Genomic DNA, 22,139 nt, shown 5'->3' on the forward strand with positions numbered 1-22,139 from the left:
AATATTTTCAACCCAGATTTGGGTCAAAAGGGGCAAACAGCGGCAACACTTTTTGAGAAAATAACCCAGCATTTTTAGAGTGAAAACAACTAATCTCTCTCTCTCTATCTCTCTCTCTCTCTCTCTCTCTCTCTCTCTCTGGCAGGTGATGTACGCATGTGAATGGGGAGCGATTATCATCACTTTACCTGTCAAGATCTGCCCCGACTGGTAAAGTCGTCGTCTCGTGTGTTTCTCGAGTTGCCCAGTGCGACCGCTTCCAACAGTGTGTCTGTTTTTGTCAAGACATTCAGCTCTAGAGGGGCGAGGTGTGAACAGACAGTATTGTACATTCAAAATGTGCCTGAGGCTTCAGAGGGATTTAGGGTAATTTCCTTTACCGCGTCCAGCGAGAGTGAAATTCAGCCCTCGGGTAAGCTGTCATTGTGTCACGCAGCCTGAGAAAAATATAAATCAGACTTCCTTTGTACAGCCCCAGGGCGTACAAATGAGTTGTACTGCTTGAGTGAGATAAAGAAAACAGTTTGAGAGTTGGCATGTAAGTGATTGTCTAACATTTGGGCCATTTTCTTTAAAAACAGAGAGTCTTTGTGTTTGAATGAACTGATTTATCCTCGATGGTTCTGACCCCAACATCTTGAATCACTTTAACAAAAGCAGGTATAATTTATTGACTTTTATTACGCTTTGGGTTTTAAAATAAAGTTACTGTTATTCTGTTCTGGACATGGAAAAGTAAGGGCAACATTATTTCAGTCAGTGTAAACGTGGTCAATCTTTTCATAAGTAACCTGTCTGTGACCCTGGACCACAAAACATGGCATAAGTATCAAGGGTATATTTGTACACTCTCAGAAAAAAGTACATGAAGGTACAAAAACTGTCACTGGGGGGGGGGGGGGGGGTACCTTTTCAAAAAGTACACTTTTGTACCTAAAAGGTACATACTGGTGCCTCAATCTGTACTACAGTAAATGTTACATATTAGGAACTTTTTTAAAGGTACTGCATGTCTCGAGGTAAAACAATTTTTTTACATGTTTTTTTACGTGTAGCAATAGCCAACAATATTAATTATACATTTTTCGATGCCAAAAATCATTAGGATATTAAGTTAAGATCATCTATGTAGATTTTTTTAAATTACCTACGGTTAATATATCAAAACTTTATTTTTGTTAGTGGATGCAGTTGCTAAGGACTTTATTTAGACAACTTAAAAAAAATCTTCTTCAGATTCCACAATTTTCGAATCTAACTAACCACACATCAACAAAAAGCCTATTTATTTAGCTTTCAGATGATGTATGATTCTTAATTTAAAAAAATGTACCCCCCTAGGCTGGTTTTGTGGTGCAGGGTCGCATTTGTGACTCTTTTAAAAAGCAAAAAAAAAAAAAAACTTCAAAAGCCTTACCTCTGTCTTTGTAACAATATGATGTTTTATAACATTTTGTGAAATTAATACCATTTGTTTTTAATTTTATTTCTTTTATCAATCACTAAGACCGACAAAAAATTAAAAGTTGCGATTTGCTATTGAAAGTAACCAATGGGACTATTTTCGGGCAGTGCGTAATATCACTACGCCTGCTGCAGCCATGTTACATCAGCAAAGTCCTTGATTATTACACCAGAATGAGAGTATAGTTCCTAGCCATATCTGACTAGAAAATCTAATTTCCGTTGATCTTAGTACACAATGTAACTACAGAAGAGTCAAGTTTTAAATAAATAAAATATCGAAACTCTTTGCTTATTTTTTAGTGCGATGCTAATGGTCTAATCAGAATCAATGGATTATGCTAAGCTATGCTAAAAGTGGTAGCGCCAGACCCAGAGATCAGCTGAATGGATTTCAAAACTGTAAAAATCAAATGTTTAACTGCTCTAGGGGGGCTGGAAAATTAGACTTTTTCAAAAAAGTGGAATGTCCCTTTAAGTTTTATCTTTGTGCCTTTCATTAAGTTTCATTTTTAACTCTTCACAGTTTGGTGTAGGGAGAACTAGGATAAGTCACTGGCCGGCGCACTGAATCACAAGAGGCCCCCGACCAGTAGGCTTTACTGGCACCATCTCGCACCCCCCAGTTTGGGAACCATTGAACTAAGGACCTTTGTGTACCTTAAGAAACAATTTTATACCAGTTCAATTTTAGGGATCAGTTAAAGATCTTTTAAGGTACCTGTAAAGGTATAAAATGGGACATTAGGATACCATCCCAGCGACAGAAAAGGTACAGTTTGGTACTTTTTTGACAGTGTTGTTCCATAAAAAACCTTTAACAATTCGGTTTCACAAAAGGTTCTTCAGATTATAAAATTTTCTTCTATGGCATCATTTTGAAAAACCTTTAAGCACCTCGAGTGATGTCCAAAAACCAATCAAACTTCAGCGACCGTTTCGAACATAGTCATTAATTGGTCCCATCATTTCTTCATCTTCTCATACCTGACGCAGCTGTGATTAATGATAATGTAATTCTACAAGTGAGGACAATGCATGCGGTCATGACCTGTAGTCCTGTGAGTAATTACAGGAAATAAGTTAAACGATGAGTATGCCCTTGGACGGTCGCATTTAATGCAAACAATGTGTTGCAACACCTGCCGAGCACAATGACAACACTTCCTCGGCGCTCCTCTGAAAACCTCTGGTTTCTTTCAAGCCAGTGAAGAGGGTTTATCTGTGTGAATGCTTATATGAAACTTCCTGTCTTTTTGTCTTGCGCTTGTCCTCGCGAGATAAGCATCTGTGTTATAGTTCAGAGGCATTCGAAAGGTCCGCCGTATCTTCGGTGGTGGTCTGAAGGATAAAGGTGCACAGGTAAGGGTCGGAAACGCCCGTACGTTCCAACGCATGCACAGACGTCCCACATGCGAGGGGCTTTGACGACCCCGACTTCATCCCGGGCTTTTATGATGTCAGCAGGGCTGTAGAAAGATTTCTTCCCTCTAAGGCAGCTTGGCAGGATGTGTAAAGAAAGGCCGAAAGACAACACCGAGATTAAGCTGCTTTTGTCATGGTTCTGTGGCAGACTTTAAAGGCCTTGGCTTTGGTCCCATCTCGCAGACGCTTTTTTGTCTTTGCTCTTGCTCTCTGCATCTTTCTCTTTTTCTAAGCAAGGTAAACATTTAAGGAAAACCTCTAGCAACCCGTTTTTAGCGGGAAGGGGGGTATTTTTACTCTTTTCAGACATCCGCTTTGTTGTCGAGCGGGCCATTATGACTGTTTGAAAAAAGGGGAAAAGCAAACAGAGACTTCATTCTTTGAAAAGAACAGACAGGTATTCCCAGGTGTTGGCCTTGCAAACGCTCAGAGTTTCAGAATCTCAAAGACGCTCACTAGTCGGTACATGAAGATTTGTTCAATATAATGAACCCGAGGTGAATGAAGCCATGTTGAGAAACACCGGTAGTGCTTTGGTAGCTTCCTGGTTACGCCATAACCTTTTGTGATCTTTGTGATTCACCAATATCTTATAGCTCAAGAAGTTGAAAACATAATAGTAAGACTTTCAATGAACGCCGTGTGTAAATACAATCCTTTATAAAGGTTATTCACAATATACCTTTCAACATTCATTTTTCAAATAATTCCTGAACAGTTTGGAGAGTGCTTCCAAAATGCTGTGCTGATTTGGATATAGTAAGATGTGCTAAATTAAGCTAATTTTATGTAGTAAATGTTATATAGGAGCCATTGTGAAGTATTATACCACGTGACTGTTGAATGCTTTATTCTGATTGGCTGAGAATGTTCCATGGGTGTTGATTATTTTTCAGTAACCACACACCTAACCTTTAGAATGTCTTAAAAATAGGCACCAGAGAAATATTTTTGGTAACCATGATATAAGCGGAATAATTGACTCCGGTCCTTTGATTTATTCGAAAATAATGCACAACCGCTGTGTAACGGCACTCCGCTTCCTGTCGTGCCGCATAACCACCTTGGGTGTGCATTACTTTCTTATAATTCAACGGCCCGTCAAAAATTATTCCATACTCAACACACATTTATAAGGCATAAGTTCTGGTTTCAAAGTGAAAGTGGTTTCATTTGTGAACTATACGATGCTGTTTAAAAAGTATAAAAGAGCAGTTTGAAATTACATAAGGAATTTGCAATAATACCATGAACAGCAGTGTATAAAGCATAGGAAATTGTCTCGACATCAAGTGCACCCCAGCACCACACACCTACAAAAAGAAAACAGCGATGCCTTAACATTTTTTATGGAATATTGTGTTTTTTTTTATAAATGACTTTTCTGTGTGCTTCATTATTTAAAGTTCCCTTATCATTTGCCCAATTTTCATTAAAAAATGTTAACTTTCTCCCCTCCTTCTGTCACAAGCAATGGCACGAGGACGGGGCTATCAAAGATTTGTTTTTGCCCTGGAAAAGATTGTGGCAATTAGCATTTTGCAACATGGCTCTACTTCCAACGACCCATTCAGTTTTCAATGGACAAAATCAAGTCCCGCCCTACATTTTTTACATCATGATTCGGAAAAAATTGAATTGCTACTTCTGTTTCATGATGACTTTAAGATTGTTGCTGGATCATTACAAGAAAAGCTCTATTAAAGGAAATTACCACTGTTTTTCATTATTCTTACTATTTTACTACGTTCTTACCTCAACTTAGACGAATCAATACATACCTATCTTTTTTCAATGCGTGCACTTCATCTTTGTACAGTGCGTCGTGAATGTGTTAGCATTTAGCCTAGTCCCATTCATTCCTTAGAATCCAAACAGGGATGAATTTAGAAGCCACCAAACACTTCCATGTTTTCCCTATTTAAAGACTCTTACATGATAAAACTAGATTTTTTAAGCGGAAAAAATGAGAACTATATTGTATGGCGGAAGAGCACTTAGTTTGCAGCACTTCGGCCTCGGCGCGCAGTAACATCATCACTCCTCCTCTCGCCACGTTTTATTTTGTGCCACCATACTTAACTCGTGTAACCACTCATGTAACAGTCTTTTAATAGTTAAAACATGGAAGTGTTTGGTGGCTTCTAAATTTATCCCTGTTTGGAACCTAAGGAATGAATGGGGCTAGGCTAAATGCTAACACATTCACGACGCACTGTATAAACACAAAGTGCACGCATGAGAAAAGAGAGGTATGTATTAATTAGTCTAAGTTGAGGTAAGAACATATAAGAACAAATATTGAAAAAGGTGGTGTTTTCCTTTAACATAATTTTAAAAAATGCTAAGCTAAGCTAATGCAGTAGTGTTACTTGTCGATCTATTAGTATCTGCTACAGAAAAGTATGTTGGCTTTCTTTGTAACTTACAGTACGACACAAATGACAATCTAGAAAAAGAAACTAGTAAATTAAATAAGTCTGTACATTTGGTGAAATCTGGATACATACTGTTACAGCCCCAGTTTGTCTGCCTACCTGTTTCTTCATGTTTCCCTAGTATTCATCCCCATCCGGACTTTAATTCCCATCATCCTCCACACTCTCTTAACTGAATTGTGTTTTTAATTATTCTCATCTGACATTCATTAGCATTATCATCCTCAATGTCTATTTATACTCTGTCTGTTTTACCTACACTGTAAAAAAATTCAGTAGAAATTTCAATGTTATTGCAGCTGGGTTGCCGGTTATTTACCGTAGATTTAAATTTATGTTATTTACTGGCAAGAGTTTGTTCAAAGTTGAATACATTTTAAATATTAACAAGTCTTTATCTTTACAGAATAAAACTATACAATAACAGCCTCATGCAATGCATTCTGGGAACCAGAAATCATCATCAACCATTTTCTGTTTTTTGCTTCAGATTTTGTTTCCCAGAATGTTTTTTGCTTGATGCTGTTTTTTTAGTTTTACTCTGTAAAGACAAAGACTTGTAAACGTTTAATGTTCATTTAACTTTGAAAAAAAATGTTGCCACTAAAAATCATACATTTAAATCCACGGCAAGTCACCGGCAACCCAGCTGCAATTTCTACAGAATTCCTTCTACAGTGTATGGTTGTCCGTTATTGTCTAAATGTTGCTTTATGTTAATGTGTATCTTGTAATCTTTTCCTTTAGTTTATTAAACCTGTTATTTGCATTCATCCATCTTCTCTTCTTCGTCCTCCACCACAACAACCCGTAACACATACATTTTAAGGTTATAATATTTTGGCCTATGCATACATACTGTAGGGATAAGGATTATAAGGATTTGTTTTGAAAACACAACACACACAACCCATTTTATATATTAACGAACAAAAATGCTCTAATGTTATAATAATGATAAAATGATTTTAATTTGTGACAAACATATATTTTTAACATAAAAACAGGCCAGACTGTACAAGATTGTCCATACAAAGATAACTAATTACGACCATAGTGTTATTTTTCTCAACATCACATATAAATATTAAACACTTGATATATGCTACATAGCTTACACTGGAGCTAAGAGGAAAACAATGCTATGTATACTCTTATTTGGTTGAAAACATCTAGATAATGCCCAATTCGAAGCATCAAAACATTGCTCGCAAATAAATTAACTAACGTTCGGCTAGGTTTCTTTTATCGAGTTGCGTGGGACAATGAATGTAAAAACGTCTCGATGCTGAAGTAGCAAGCAGACATTTGGGCTAAGTGCATTCCTGTCTCGCCGCAGTGCTTTCAGCATTGACCCATTACCGTGAACATCACGGTAAACACAGACTTCACATGCACAGACAATGCACAATACATCAGAGTTTCAGGCTAACGTTTGTTTTTGAAACTGTGACTCAGCTCTCTATTCTGTAAAGGTTAAAGGGGAGCCAATATACGAGCAGTCAAAGGCATCTACACAGTCTTCATTATAGTGGTCAAGCTTATGAAAATACAACACAAAGAAAAGGCCATAGAGGAACTATGGGACTGCAGTACCTCGGGTCATTCGGAGAACGCCCTGAAAGTTAATGAGAAACACATGGAACCCGTTGCTAGAACTTACAATGCCGAAATCTCTTCGACTTATATTTAGTTACTATATAACCATAGGTCAAGAATAATCTCCTTTTCCATAAAGTGGAATAAAGCTACAATCAGGCAGAAAACAGGATCTTCGATTGACTGAACCTAAATCATGTCTTATTTAAAAGAACTCATTAAGGCAAACCATATCTGCAAACTATGCAAAACAACATCAACATATGCCCTCATGCATTAAATCTTCTCAAAGAACCGATTCAGAACTAATGTACCTGTATTAATTGTAACTTGCAAATGATTTTTTGCATGCAAAACTACGCTTCACTGAGATCTGGTGCTAACCAAAGCAGTCCTTTGGCCCCGTTCACAAAATCTGTTAAAGGGCTTATTACAAAAATGGTGTAGACATGTGAATAAAAGTGAAACATGTTGAGGAGACAATACATTCACTCAATTCAGTAACTTTTGTATGTGAACAATGTGTTTTGTCCCATACAGAGTCTGCAAAAGTGTTTGCTTTGCTGGCAGTGTTGTTTTTTTAGAAATGCTTTTACAAAAGACTCTTATCATCGTTTGTTCGCCTTGCCCTTTTCCACCCCTATGTTCACAATGTCTCTTTGCTCCTATTCAGAACAAGGGATTGGTTCAACATGGCTCAATTGTCTTGTTCGTTTCAGGCAGCCCTAGCCCACACTGGCCAACGAGCTGCCACACTGGGTCCAAAAACTGTGAAGAGATCTGTAAAGGAACCAGAACCGGTTTCTTGTTTGTGTAAGGACTCCAACAAGGAAGGCTCCTGTACCGTACACAAGCATGAGGGCTAACATTGGTAGTGGATGTGTTGGTGCTGGTGAATTTTCCCGTCCACGTGCGAGTGGGTGTGTGTGTGAATGTCTGAATAGATCTTTGGGTAGACTTTGGGAGCAGCTTGGGCCAACAGAAGCTGTTGTTGCTGCTGCTGGGCTACGTACTCCTCGTAGGTGACGGAGCCAATGCAGTCTTTGTCGGCGGGCGCGAGGGTTCTGTCCCTTGGCGGCTGCCGGTGACCGTTGGGTAAGGTTTGGGCTGAGATTATGGCTCCTGAAGAGCAATGCTTTCTAGACTGGCAGAACCAAAGCAGGACGGTTCCCAAAATGAAGACCACTCCGGCGGGGATACCGATGATGACGGGCCATGGCAGACTGGGAGGCAGCACAGATGGGATGGGAGAGAACGGCGGCTTTGGATCTGGATTACAAAAATAAAAGATTTATGGATAAGCAGGACAAAATGTACAGCCAGGGACATTATAATGAACATACATAACACATGTACATTTACCAAAGCCAATTCTAACAGAGATCCTTTACATCTAAAATGAATGCTTAAATACAGGAAATGTTTTCTGTAATAAATAAAAAAATGCTTTAATCCACATAAGAAGAGAAATTAGCAACGAGAATATCACTAACCAGGCAGAACAGTAAGGAAGGCACTGCGGAAGCTGTAACCCATGGTGTTGGCCCCAAGGCAAATATACATGCCAGCATCTTCTTCCTTAGCCCGGGTGATAAGTAGCTTGTTTAAATAAGAACCGTCTGGTCGTGACCACACTTCACCCGCGGGCAATACCGCAAAGCGATGGTCTCCAACCTCAATGGTAGAGTTGTATTTGCTCTCGTCGCCAGGTTCGACCCTTTTTAACCACTGGATCACTGGCTTGACGTCGCTGCGCACTTTGCACTGAAATGACGTCGTGCCACCGTAGTCTACAGTGGTGTTAACTGGATGAGTACCAGTCAGGATAGGCTTGGAATTTGTGCGCTCTGTAATGAAATAAGGAAAATGTATAACTTATAATCAGGATTTAATAGAATGACAGGTCTGCAGTTTAGCTTTATAGCTTTACCTCTTTTCATAGAAATTGTTTGAATATTTTAAAGCAACACTAAAGAATTTTTGCTTTTTGCTCCCCCTACAGGTTGGAAGGGGAATTGTTCATTACCACTGTCGTAAATAATTTAGCCTACTGCAGCAAAGCTGGCTCTGATTGGATTGTAGGTCTGCCGTAAAACACGTTTTTGTAGTTTTCACTCGAACTACAGGACCGCGACCCGATGGTTGGAAACTTCTTTGTTGCGGTTTTGGCTGATAGAGGGCTGCAAAGCGAATGTGAAAGTGCCGTTCACCCGGTTTCGAATGGATGAACAACTGAAACTTTTTTGGAAACGTTATTTTAAGGTAAAAAAAAACTCTTTGGTGTTGCTTTAAGTTTGGAGAACAACAATAAGATTAATAAATTCCTGAACATGTTGTTAATTATAAGTACTCTATGTTTACGTGTATTATTACATTGTAACAGTGACACCATAAAATAATGTGTATCCGTGGGTTTTCATCTTCAGATATTTATTGCTGTACTGCAGTCATTTTTAATACAAATAAATGATTTTTTAATTAAAACCGCTTCTTGGCTTTTTCCAATATGCTGCCTTTGGGGTTGTTGGGTTGTGGTTGTCAAGTTACAAGACACAGTTGGGACTTAATATGAAGCAGATAGGCAAATGTACAGCATCAAAGCAGGCTATTCACTTGACTGGGGATTTATCAATCCAAACGAAAAACTTTACACTTTTTACAATCAACTAAATGTAAGGATTTGGTTATTTACTAATAGTCATATACAGGCAGAATATAGAACTGATATTTCATTTTACAATCACTTGAAATGTCTCTTATCAGTTGTGTCAGTCTTTTCAATGTTAATGTAAATATTAAAAAGATAAGTGGACATTTCATTTCAACTATTTTGTGTACTTAGTATTAAAGATTTGAATTTAGGCCTCAATTCTTTTCCTGCAGATGCTATTTGTAAGGTTTGGTGGCACAGATATTTCTCGCTGACCAACCCTTATGTTCACAACATCAAGTTTCCATTTGTAAAGGCAGCTGATGTTGTTTGTAAAGCATGAGACAGTATAACACTTCCCAACACTATGCTTTGAGGCCCTGCCAAGCAGCTGTTAAACTCCTCTGTACAGCATCTCAGCTATGAGAGAAATCACGTTAAACTGTCTCTTTAACTGTTGATACATGTGCCAGAATGGACGCTGTATAAGTGAGTCATCAAAAGGTGCATCGCATTCCAGGAGAACATGAAAGAGAAGTGCTGAATGACTCACGGATGACTTCCACTTTATAGGTGGCGTTGATCTCTCCAGCGCGGTTGGACACATGGCAGGTGTATTTGCCGCTGTGCTCGGGCGTGAGGTTTTTCAGGCTGAGGGTCCACTTTTTCTTTCGGCCCTCTCCCACCTCTTCGGGCGTCAGGGGTCTGCTGTCCTTCAGCCAGATGATGTCCGGTCTGGGGTTGCCACTTGCGGTGCACTTCAGCCGGACCGAGCTTCCCACCGGCCGTGCGATCACACGCTTTCTCATTTTGGCAGGTTGTGTAAAGCGGGGTCGCACTACAAAGATAAGAAGCAGAGGTTTTAATAAAAAAAATATTTCCTCAAAAATCAAATCATACTCTACTGATGAGCAGTGGACAGAACAGAATAAACTTCCTAAAGTACACCCTGAACATCAAATAGCCCCAGGTAAACGCACATCGGATTCATATCCCCCCTTTTTTTGAAACCTTTCCTCTTCTTTAATTTTTATATATATCTACAGATATTCATAACAAAAATAATAATAATTATTATTATTTTCCTTTCCAATTTTCTCAGGAGAGAGGTATGTCATGCATTTCATATTTTTCTTATATTTAAATGGTGTTTTTTTTCTTGCGCTTATGTTAATCTTCAAATATACTCGTACTGTACTATTAATGTCCTTTTTGTGTTATGTTCTCATTGTATGTCTCATCAAAAAAAAAAACTATAAAAAAATCATTTTATGGTATTAAAAATTATTGTAGTACAGCAATGAAAATCTGAAGATGAAAATCCACGGATACACAATATTTTATGGTGTCACTGTTACAATGTAATAATACACTTAAACACAGAGTACTTATAATTAACAACATGTACTTACTATAGGGTTGGGATTAGGTTTAGTTGCATTTAAATTAGGCATAATTTACTGTTATTACTATAATAATTGCATGTTATGTGTAACAGCCATTGTTAAATAATTTGTAACCCTAATGACAATTACAAAATAAGTTTTAATTGTATTATACACTGTAAAATTATTTTATTTTATTTAAAAACTCTGTAAAACTGGTTTTAAAGACTTAAAATATTATTTTATTATTTTAAAAAATGTTTAAAAAAATGTACTTTATATAAAATTGTTTAATATATAATTATTTAATGTATATACATTTCCTATGATTTTTTAAATATGACCCTGTTTTTTTTTACTTTCATCATTACATTTAAAAAGGCAATTGTGGATACCATAAATCTCATTATTTACACATATCATGTACAGGCTATGGATGCCCCAAATGGTTTCTAAAGTGTAGACTTTAAATAAACAAGAAGACTGGTCAGATTAACTCATCATATGTCCACGGTAATTGACATAACAGCGACAACATTACAATGAAAATAAACCAAGATAAAGCTGACATGAAGTTCTTCTGTGGGCAAATGTACTCAGCGAAGCACCACACTGTGAGGGCAACCTGACAAAGCAAACAGTGGACCTGCTGTAGTTTTACTCTATAATACTGTAGTTCCCCGCTGACCGCTCACAGTAGACTCTGAACAAACACAGCAAAAGCAAACACAATAGCGAACAAAGCGTCTCCCACTAGAAGTCATTATGACTGTGATGCTTCACAGCAGAAACACAAGCAGGTCAGGCTCCCATTAAATACTGCTGAGTTCTGCACTCTGAAACTAAGACACAATAATATACAACACAGGTCAGGGAGTGAAACATACAGGTTTACATAGTGTTGTAAAAAATGTTACTTTACTATACTAATATGTTCACAGATGTCTCTTATCTCAAACCACATGTGAGCTTGCGACATGAGCGTGTCAGAATGAATCACGTTGCAAAGATGATCATGCTTCTGAACTCGAATTTTATACTGCGTGTCCATTCAAGTTAATTGAAATGTTTTCTTGCTCAATTCTAATATACAGTATAAAATTTATGTTTTGACAATTGACATGTGGCTCTTAAGCATCAAATTTAATTTAGAGGTTTCATTTTATATTAAGATGGGCCTATACATGAATGATTTTATGTACATTTATGTAGGGCTGCATAATGATTAATCGCAACTAATTGTTTGCAGAATAAAAGTTTTTATTTACATCATATGTGTGTGTTTGTGTGTACTGTGTGTATGGTAATTATGTATATATAAATACACAAACATGCATGTATATTTACATGTGTATATATATACATTTTTATATTTATGTATATTTTATATTACATATAAATATATATACTTAATATATAAGTATACTTTTTCTTTAAATTATACATGTACAGGTATGTGTGTATTTATATATATATATGCATAATTATTATACACAGTACACAAAAATACATGATGTAAACAAAAACTTTGATTCTGCAAATGATTAGTTGCGATTAATCGTTACGCAGCCCTATATTTATGTGATTATTGGTTCTTATCAAGACTATCTATGAACCTTTTGCTGAAATCCAGGCTAAAGTCTCATAATCTAATGATGTGATTAGAGGCATTGATTTCACACTGATTTCAATCTTTGACATGATCTTAAGGCTCGTACACACTGGGATGGTTATCATGCACGCTTATCCCTGACATTTAACGCCTTATGACTAAACAAAGGGTGCCAATAGGATTGAGCACACCCACACTTAAAACAGAAGGCGCAAACAAATAATTTTCAGAAAAACACGTTTTTTTTATGCGGTGCGTTTAAAACTGGCCGACCAATGCGATTGCAGCTTTTGCTTACGTGCCTCAAGCTTTTAAAGTTACAATAAACCACGACTTGGTGGCGCTCAAGCACAAAACGGTGTTGCAAGAGCACACTACTCAGTCAATATTAAAGATATCAATGTTATATTTTCACAAAATGTTATTTTAATTATGTGGGATGAGTTTATGTAGAACGGTAAAGTACAAAAATGACTTTAGCTGGGTTTTCACAGGCAGGGTCATGTTCAGTGGTATGTTTTTAATTAAAATGTTGATTTAGCATTGCATTTAGTGACTGGTATAGTACAATAGTCACACTGGTTTGCATCTTGAAACAAAACAATGGCAATAATATATGTTGAGATATGTCAGTACAAGGTGTTTTGAAATGAAGGCAGCTCAAACATGCATTTTAGTTTGGGACTAGGATAAGCCTTATGCAACGTTTTATTGCTTTGTCCATCTGTAGAAATCTTCTTTAGTTGTTTTAAATTCTCAACATACTACATAAATATTACTAAATCATCTTACCACTAAAAGCAAACAGTGTTAAACTCTCTGCGATACATGACCCAGTCTTTAAAACCAGTAACCGCTTCCTATTAAAATTACAAGTGTGAATTATTGTTTAATCCACATGTGTATTGTAAATCCAGTTTATAAACAAGCAGGTCAGGCATCTGTGAGTTTAGCGGTGCTCTGATATCTCATCAGATTGCAGCATCTGAAGGAAAGGGATTGACCCCTCCACCCCAACCCTTAGACACTTCACATAAATAGCCGACTCTTTGGCACGTCAAACACAATTACCAAAGCAAACATTGGGCTCCAGAGGAAGGAGTGTGTGACTTACAGAGCATTTGGCCACAGAAAGTAACATGGCTACTGTCAACACAATATCATTGCAATTTGTATGCATTTTATGTAGTGGCTAATTCAAATTAATTTTTCTGACTAAATTCATATGACATGTCACCCCCGTGACATTGAGTGTAGGAACAGGTTAGAGGAGGATTCACTTCATATGATATATACGAATTAACTAACTCGTAAAACGCGTATGAATAGGCTTTATGCCCAGCTGCACTACTTCCTGAACTTCAGCCAGCTCCTTGTTTCCTGTCTGCCATTATTGGACAAACTGATTAATCCAGGTGTGCCTGACATCAGTAGTCACAACAACAGTAATCAGACACACCTGGATTAATCAGTTTGTCCAATAATGGCAGACAGGAAACAAGGAGCTGGCTGAAGTTCAGGAAGTAGTGCAGCTGGGCATAAAGCCTATTCTGGTGACCTCAGGTTGGTACTGTCCATTCTTGGAACACAAGGCTACCAGTCAGTGCCTGTGATGATTCAGCCACATGTTTGCTTAGATGAGGGTTTGATGAGAAAACAAATGGCTGTGACTGACCGATGTGCTGTTTAAACAATCAGGGACAGGCTGTTTTCTATTTAGGTAGGTTCTCGTTTTACAATACGACCAAGAGTGCATCAATCCTGGACCAATGACCCTCTTCCAGTACACATACAACATGATGTCATATTGGTTAGGACCATGCGGCTCTTGATTGGATTTCAAAAAGGTGGAAAGTAAATAAAGCATGACGTATGTGTTACTCATTTTACACCATGTCTACACCTGACGCAAAAAGTTGACGTGCCTCTTACGTCAAGTGTAGACATGTAATGTAATGTTTTACTCTGGTGCAGTAGATGAACTTAAAGTAAAAGAAATTCTTAGATTTCAGATAGTTCTTGCATTTACTAGCATTTATTTGCGAATACATTTACTAATGTTAAAGCTGACATAACACAAGCTGGGTTTCCATCACCCCAATTTTATGCACATTTTTAAGTATCGCATAAGAAACGAGTGGAAACGCCAAATTTCGAATAAAAATCCCTTAATTCGCAAAAAAGTTTTTACACTCAATTGAGGTGGTTTTTGACTTTTGCGAAAAAGAGTAAATACGAATAACGGGAGATGGAAACGCATTTGCCGAATAAATTCTAACTTCGCGAACATTAAACCCTCATGACTGATCGTCTAGCTGTATCAACTGATGTTGTCTGTACCATATATGGTAGAGTGACCATACGTGCCATTCTTCCCAGACGTGTCCTGGCCAGGATTTCGGGTGCGTCTTCCGGAAGTCGTATTTGTCGACCGCATAGGGCATAAAGTATTATTATTATTATTATTATTACAGAAAAGCAACCGTTACATTTTAAGGTAAGAATGAAACTACGATTGTATGTCTTATGTTTTTAACTGAATGGTGTATGCGATCAACAAATACAACTTCCGGAAGACGCATCAAAGTCCTGGCCAGGACGCGTCCGGGAAGAATGGCACGTATGATCATAATATATGGGGCTCGAAGTCATTGCAATGCCCTTGCAGCTAGCGCCTGCATCAAAAATTCTGCATTCCTTCTTCTCTGCACACCATTCAGCAGTTAAAAGCTGCACTGCTAGTACATTTATAAGTTGCCCAATCGTAACAAAATGCAGTCATGTATTCATTTTCTTAGCATGTCTTGTTTTATTTGTTAGTTTACTAGGTTACCAATACCACAGTCATTCGCTCAAACAACTTGATGGAAACGCACCTAATTCTTTTTTTGCGCATTTTGAAAAGACTGCTTCACGTTTGAATGGAAACTACACTATTGTTAGATAACAAGCCAATGATATTAAGGAGTGCATTCGCCACATTGATGCTTTGTCATATGTCCAACTAGTTTTTCAAAACTTTGCTCACGTTTAACATGAAAATCCAACTCTTTAACATGGTAAGTAAGTCAGAATGCATGACATCACCTTTAACACATACAACATTAATGTAAAGTGTTACACTATTATATCTAATATATCTTGGACAAGTTTAAGTACATTCTAGTACAATGCAACCATAAAAGTTGCAATTCATGTAACGCCGCTTATGAAACCTCTTGGCAGCTGCATGCATATTTTCAGTTACTTGCTGGGCAGCAATTATAAATACCAGGAATGAAGGAGATCAAAGAGGATCAGAGGACTGTAGCACCTTACCCAATTTTCCCGATAGGTCAGTGGAGTGCTCGCTTTCACCAGCTGGTCTGGCCCCTTCTCTCCCTGCGCTGGAGTCATCTACAGAGAAAGAGAGATTAATGTAGCGTGATATATTCAGGTCGAAATATCTGCATGCTCCCTGCATACTCCAACATCAGCATTAACTGACGTGTAGACGTGTAGTACTGTAATTATATTTCCTAAGCTAAATCAACACAAACCTCCAAGCCTAAATATAAATATACAGCTGTCGCTTGATCAGATAATGGGAACGAACACGATACTGTAGCTGAGCACCTTTAAACGGCAATGCTGTAGTTAGCACACGCCGGTGTCAGAATAACATTGATAATAACAGGCACAACCTTTATATTTTGATTATTTGATTGTGTCTTCAATGAAATTAAAGTCATCCGCCTACAGTCTCGTGAAAATTACGTCTGGAAATCTGTGGTCCTTCTGCTCCAGTTGCAGCCCCTGCTCATCCGCTCACCACATGACTGGCATTTTCAGGCCTGTCAGTTCTTTGAAGCTGTCGGCGGGGCGGTTTGATCTGAGATTGTACACAGTTTAACACTCCTGCAGGAGACTTTCCAGTTGGGGCAAAGGAAAACAGCTCTATGCCGGACTAGCAGCTTAATTACGAGACCCTTTTGCGAGATCTACTCTTTCCCTTCGCAGAGCCCCCCGAATACGGTCACTCCGCACATAGCTCTTTTGTTCACGTTGGGCTAACTTTCATTGGAACGGTTTTGCGTACGTTTTCATTGGCACGATAGCGGCGGATTCAGAATGACTACGAGCATGTAATGTTAATATCATTCATCAGCGTAGTCGCCAAAAACTTCATGTTTGGGTCTGGGTTCTGCCACAGAGCCAAATTTCTAACTTCCATAACATATAGAGCGCTCTGTGAGCTCATAAAACATACACGCTCTTCAAAACTTCACAACGTCTATAAAGGTGCCTGAGGAAAATCCTGGTTTGATTCATGGAAAGTCAACAAATCTTGGTAGGATGAGGGTTGTCGGGTTTCAAAAACGAAACAAACTTCTGTTTCCCTTTCATTAAGGCAAAGTGACACCGCAGCGTGCCGCATTTCACACGTCGGCCTGCCAGGCGTGTTCGTAACTTTGAAAAAGTTTAATATGACTGAGCTGTTTGCATAACCCTTCCGTGTGTTTGCTTTCATATCTGCACTGGAGACAGCGGGAGAAAAAAGGGCCTTTTCCAGTGGAAATCTGGATTTTTCACCAGGTTTGTGGCCAGTTTTACTGTTCATTGGTGAGGTCTCAGGGTGGTGAGTTGCCCTTCTTCGCTTTCTGGCAGACCCAACACTGAGTTTCTGTGGATCTTGGCAGCATCCACCGGTCCCTCGCTAAGCATAAAACGTCCAACTTGGCCGTGCCACGTCTGTCAGGGATAGCAAAAACCCTCTGGTGTCAAAGATTTATTGCGCTTGTGTGTTCTGCTTGTGACCTCCAGCGCTGTCAAACAGTCCAAATGGTTACATCAATGAAGCTGAACGGCCACGTCCCTGCCGCTCTGTGTTTTTCGGAAAGCAAGGCAACCACCTTTGCTCAAAGCAAAACAGTGTTTCTGTACACAACGTGATAATTATGCTGTCATCCGTTGTGTCTTTGGTGAAGTCTGCTATGAAACCAGAGACGGTTTGGAGTTGATCTCCTGATAAGCGAAACGCTGACGGAGGAACAATGCTAAGAGTTAGCTGTTACCTTGGCTTTGATTTACTGAATTCCAGAACCGGCTTATGGAAACCATTACCAAGTCCGCTGCTACACGGCTCTGAATTAACAGCCAGCTCTAAACTGTGAAAATTTATGGGCCGTGGTCACAGCAGAGACGTTACTACATTACTGACTACAGACTAACCCGAGAATGAATAACATTAGGAGGTTGACAGATTAACTGCCTGTCATGCATATTTACGTTTGGTCGCAACAAATGTATCTTTTGGCCACAGCATACCTGGGGCTATCGAAGAACCTCGCTTGAGTTACTTTGGTGAGAGGACGCTTTTTACAATGCAAAAACAACATGAACTTTATTAAGTGAACATCAGATTTGACATGAACATGTGTTTCAAACAAAAAAATCAGTTCATAATGAAGTGATACTTTTTAAAAAGGCCACTTTAGTTTCATCCATCAGGTGATGCTTCAGGAGGAGAATATTCTCCATACTAAACATACAAACAGGCTTCACTTTAAACACATACTTTTTATTCCAATCAATTCCCAAAAAATAAAGTCTTCATTTTTATGAATTATCCTATTTAACAAAACTATGTGTGACATCTCATGTGTCACAATGTAATGTTACCCTTTTGAAATAGTTAAACAGCCAGCAATTTAGCTCGAAGTAATCCAAAACTTTTTTTGCCAACTTTCTCAAGCTATTCTTTATTTTTAATGATCACCTTCAGCCATTTTCGAATGTGGTTAAAAATTATATAAGAGCATCTGGATAGTTTCTGGAAGGTACAAAGGACTATTGAGATCATTTTCTGATTTGCTCCAGCAACCCCAAAGTCGAACTGTTCCATAACGTCAACTTCCTATCGACCGAATCCGCCTGATCACCTACAGTCATTCCTGCTTTGGCGCGATCCCTAACGATCCCGCGCCTGAATCCGTACTCCAGCTGTGGAGCAGCGGGTAGATTTTGTGAGGCCTTCTTTCTCCAAGCTGAGGACTGACCCTTGCATTAACTGCTTCCGTTTCTCTTTTAAGGATTACCGGTGCAGAGGGAAAAGCAAAGACTCTGGCAGAGTCTACGTCTAGCCTCAGGGGTTTCACATGATGAAGAGAAAAGTAAAGGCCTACCTGAGCAATACGAGTATGTGTTATTAAATATGTAACCGAAAGCCAAAATAACAAAACAATGGGTAACTGTCACAAATACACAGAGGAAAACCTTTATTGCTCAAAGCTTGCTCTTTTTTTATATAGTAGCTCAAGATACTTAATGAGGGTCTCAGTTGTGCTTTGTGTATCAGCTGAGCTAATATATAAAAATCAACAATTTGGTATTGGAAGAACTTGAAGTTTCAGTTCATATTAACCCTTAAATGCAAGAAGGTATTGCCAATCAAACCAAATATGACATATGTGGGTCTGTAGCGAATGTATATCTACCAAATGACCAACAATCTCCTAATTTGTATAAAACTGTCCTAAAACTTCATTAACAATTACAAAATGATAAAATAAAGCATACGTTTTGTTATGTTATGTTTTGACATTTCATGTGCTATTAAACAGACAAAATAAATAAAAATACAATGTTAGGATTATGCACTAATGACATTCCAGGTCTCTAAAGACCCAAGATATGCATTTAAGGGTTAAATAGTTAATACTGTTAATATTAGACTTTGCTATCTTGGCAAATCAGTGTATAGTATAATACATCATGGGGGAACTGAATTCTGAATAATCTCTATATGAAAAGCCAATGAGATTTGCAATTTCCTTTTCTTTAAAATCTTTGTACATTGTCAAACACAGTTTATTCATGACTTAATCATTTAGAAAGCAATGCAACTGTGCAAAATTGAAACAGAACACTGAATAAAGAGTTTTCCTTAGATCTGAAGTAAAGCATAAGTCTAGAAAAAACAAATCTTCCTTTGCTTTCCACACTAAAGGGCCTCAGTCCCTAAATACAGCCCCATTCCTGTGATTACTCTGCAATCTCAAAAGCAAACTCAACCTTCATTTCTGTGCGTGTGTGTGTGTCAAGATGTATGCATTTGTTCGGTTTAAACGTGTGCAGAGCTCTACTACGGCTTGTAACAACAGGGGATGATGGCATACGATTGGTGGGCTCAGTGGTAATTGTGGCCACCTGTGATGGGATAAAGGGAAACCTGCTGTACAGCTTGTGTTGTGTGGTGGGGGAGAACACGGAGCGTTAAGGGTCTTGTGCACCAATCCCTGTTCTTCCTGAAGAACTGATCAGTTTAAGTTTTAAACTATTCAAATAGATATTTACATAATAAATATTATTTTGTTTTAATATGTTACTATTTTATTCCAGTTTTCAATCATTTATTTTAAAATGGAAAGTCAAAAGCATTGCACTGTGTGAAACAGTAATGCATTCAAAAACCTGGAAAGCTTTGTTTAGTATACATACAGCATACTGCATTCTTAACTATCACTAGGGGGCAACACTGCATGAAGACACTAAACACTCAACATGGAGAAAACAAAACTGCAATTTGCCCATCAATTTCATACTATGAGGAAAGTTTTCTTCGCTGCTAATGGGAAAGTACACAAACTAGGGGTGGGCAGTATGACGGTATATTTCACAGTATGTATGTTTTTCAGCTTATGTTTATATTGTATTTGGAATATACAAATTTGCAGGAATTTGCTACTCACTAATGAGCTTTTAACTTAATGCTCACCAGAGATAAAAAATATAATGGGGCGGTTTCCCGGACCAGGATTAGCTTAATCCAGGAATAGGCCTTAGTTTAATTAGGAAATATAACTAGTTTTAACAAACATGCCTTACTAAAACATTGCCTGTGTGCATTTTGAGGTAAAACAAAGGGCACTGATGTATTTTAAGATCTGTAAGTGCAAGTTGTTTTCCATTTGGAGAGCTCTTAAAAGTGTTTAAGTCTAGGACTAGTCTAATCCCTGTCCAGGAAACCGCCCCTATATGTTTAAGTTAGTGTTAAAGTGAAAATGCACCAAAGATATAAAATATAAGTCTTGATAGACAGAATCTTGTTTTTAAATCAGTTCATTATTTTGTAGGCTATTGAAGATGTATTGTATTTTGTATTTATGCACACATTACATTAAATAAATGGATTTAAAACAAACAAAACAAAAAGTATGAATATGCACAACCCAGACAGGGAAATACCTGTATATGAGATCTTTAGATATGGCAATTATAAATATGACAGGTGCTATGAGGTGATGATCATGGAGTCTGTTTTGAGGTGGTCTTGTCACTCTTTACTTCCTTAGACTTGCACCTTAACCGCTGCGTCTCTATAGCTGTGCAAGCATCACTGATATAAATGTGAGTTTTGTCTTTGCTTGCTTAAAGAAAACGTTACAACAATTAACAGCATTATGTGTGAGAAGGGCTTTCTTTATTTTCTTTATATAAAATTTCAGCAATTACTCTTTCATTTGTCATGAGTGGATTATTTCTCGTTTCTCTGTCACACTCAGTCTAGCATGCGGAAGTGCTGAGTTAGCCACGCCCACTTATTTACATTACGCAGAATACACGGAATATAAAAATCAAAATATTAAACATATACTGCCATACCACACACTAAAGGGGGTCGCACACCAGCCACGCAGCTCAGCATCGCGCTGAGTCGCGTCTAGGACAACTCGGACATATCATAAACCGGAAGTGCACATTAAATACCGCAAGCCTCGCCAGATAGTGTCTACTTCAAAATGCAAAATATACGTTAGCAGCCAATGTTAATCGTTAATGATTTAGGACAAATATGAAGTTATTCAATGTTAAACTATGTGAGTGGCGCTCTGTGGCGCTACAGGGATTTGAGCAACACCTGGTGCCACCTGTCAGTGCCGGTGTGCATATACTCATAGAAAGCAATGTGTTCGAGTTTTTTAGAACGGCGCTGAGCTGCGCGTCCTGTGTGCAACCCCCTTAACAGATCATTAAATTGCTGTTTCTTTATAACACAGACCCTATTTGTTGCACATGGTTTACATTTATGTGCAAGCTAACATCTAGCTAAATTCATCATGGTACTATTTACTAATGCACTAATTATTTACATTTTACATTTAACGTTCACATTTCTTGCTACTGAAACTCCTCCTTATATTTTGACTCGGGATAACTTCATCCCTTATGTTTCTAAATGACCTTTTATTACTCAACAATAAAGCAATATTATTATAATTATTATATATTCCTTTGCAAAATAAGCATAAAATGTGTGGTCTGTGCTTCAATGGTGTATCCGTAGTAAATTGAGTCCGGTTTAATCTTTGTCAACCTCAGCACAGCACACCAGTTGGACTCCACATTCTTCTCATGTCTGCATTTAGCATCTGCTTTATATCATGTTCACACTTCATTTATACGCTGCAAAATATAGAAGCTGAACAATTTCTGACTTTCTGTCGGTACAGATGAACTGCTGATCATCAATAACGTGGGATCTTCGCACCACGAGTTGCAGGAGGAAAAGCTTAGACAACCGTATG

General features: G+C 38.1%; 1 protein-coding gene across 1 annotated transcript in view; it reads right to left on the reverse strand.

The window, feature by feature from the left end:
* Nucleotides 1-6,273: 6,273 nt before the first annotated feature.
* Nucleotides 6,274-22,139, reverse strand: part of fgfrl1a (fibroblast growth factor receptor like 1a) — a 64,551-nt gene continuing 48,685 nt past the window's right edge. The window contains exons 4-7 of the mRNA XM_055178076.2: nt 15,892-15,969; nt 10,130-10,414; nt 8,420-8,773; nt 6,274-8,195 (exon numbers count right to left, since the gene is read on the reverse strand). Of these exons, the coding sequence (XP_055034051.1) occupies nt 7,789-8,195; nt 8,420-8,773; nt 10,130-10,414; nt 15,892-15,969 (1,124 nt within the window). The 3' untranslated portion in view covers nt 6,274-7,788. The remainder of the gene's footprint in view (nt 8,196-8,419; nt 8,774-10,129; nt 10,415-15,891; nt 15,970-22,139) is intronic.

Source organism: Misgurnus anguillicaudatus, chromosome 16 (assembly GCF_027580225.2).
Source record: "Misgurnus anguillicaudatus chromosome 16, ASM2758022v2, whole genome shotgun sequence".
Lineage (NCBI taxonomy): Eukaryota > Metazoa > Chordata > Actinopteri > Cypriniformes > Cobitidae > Misgurnus > Misgurnus anguillicaudatus.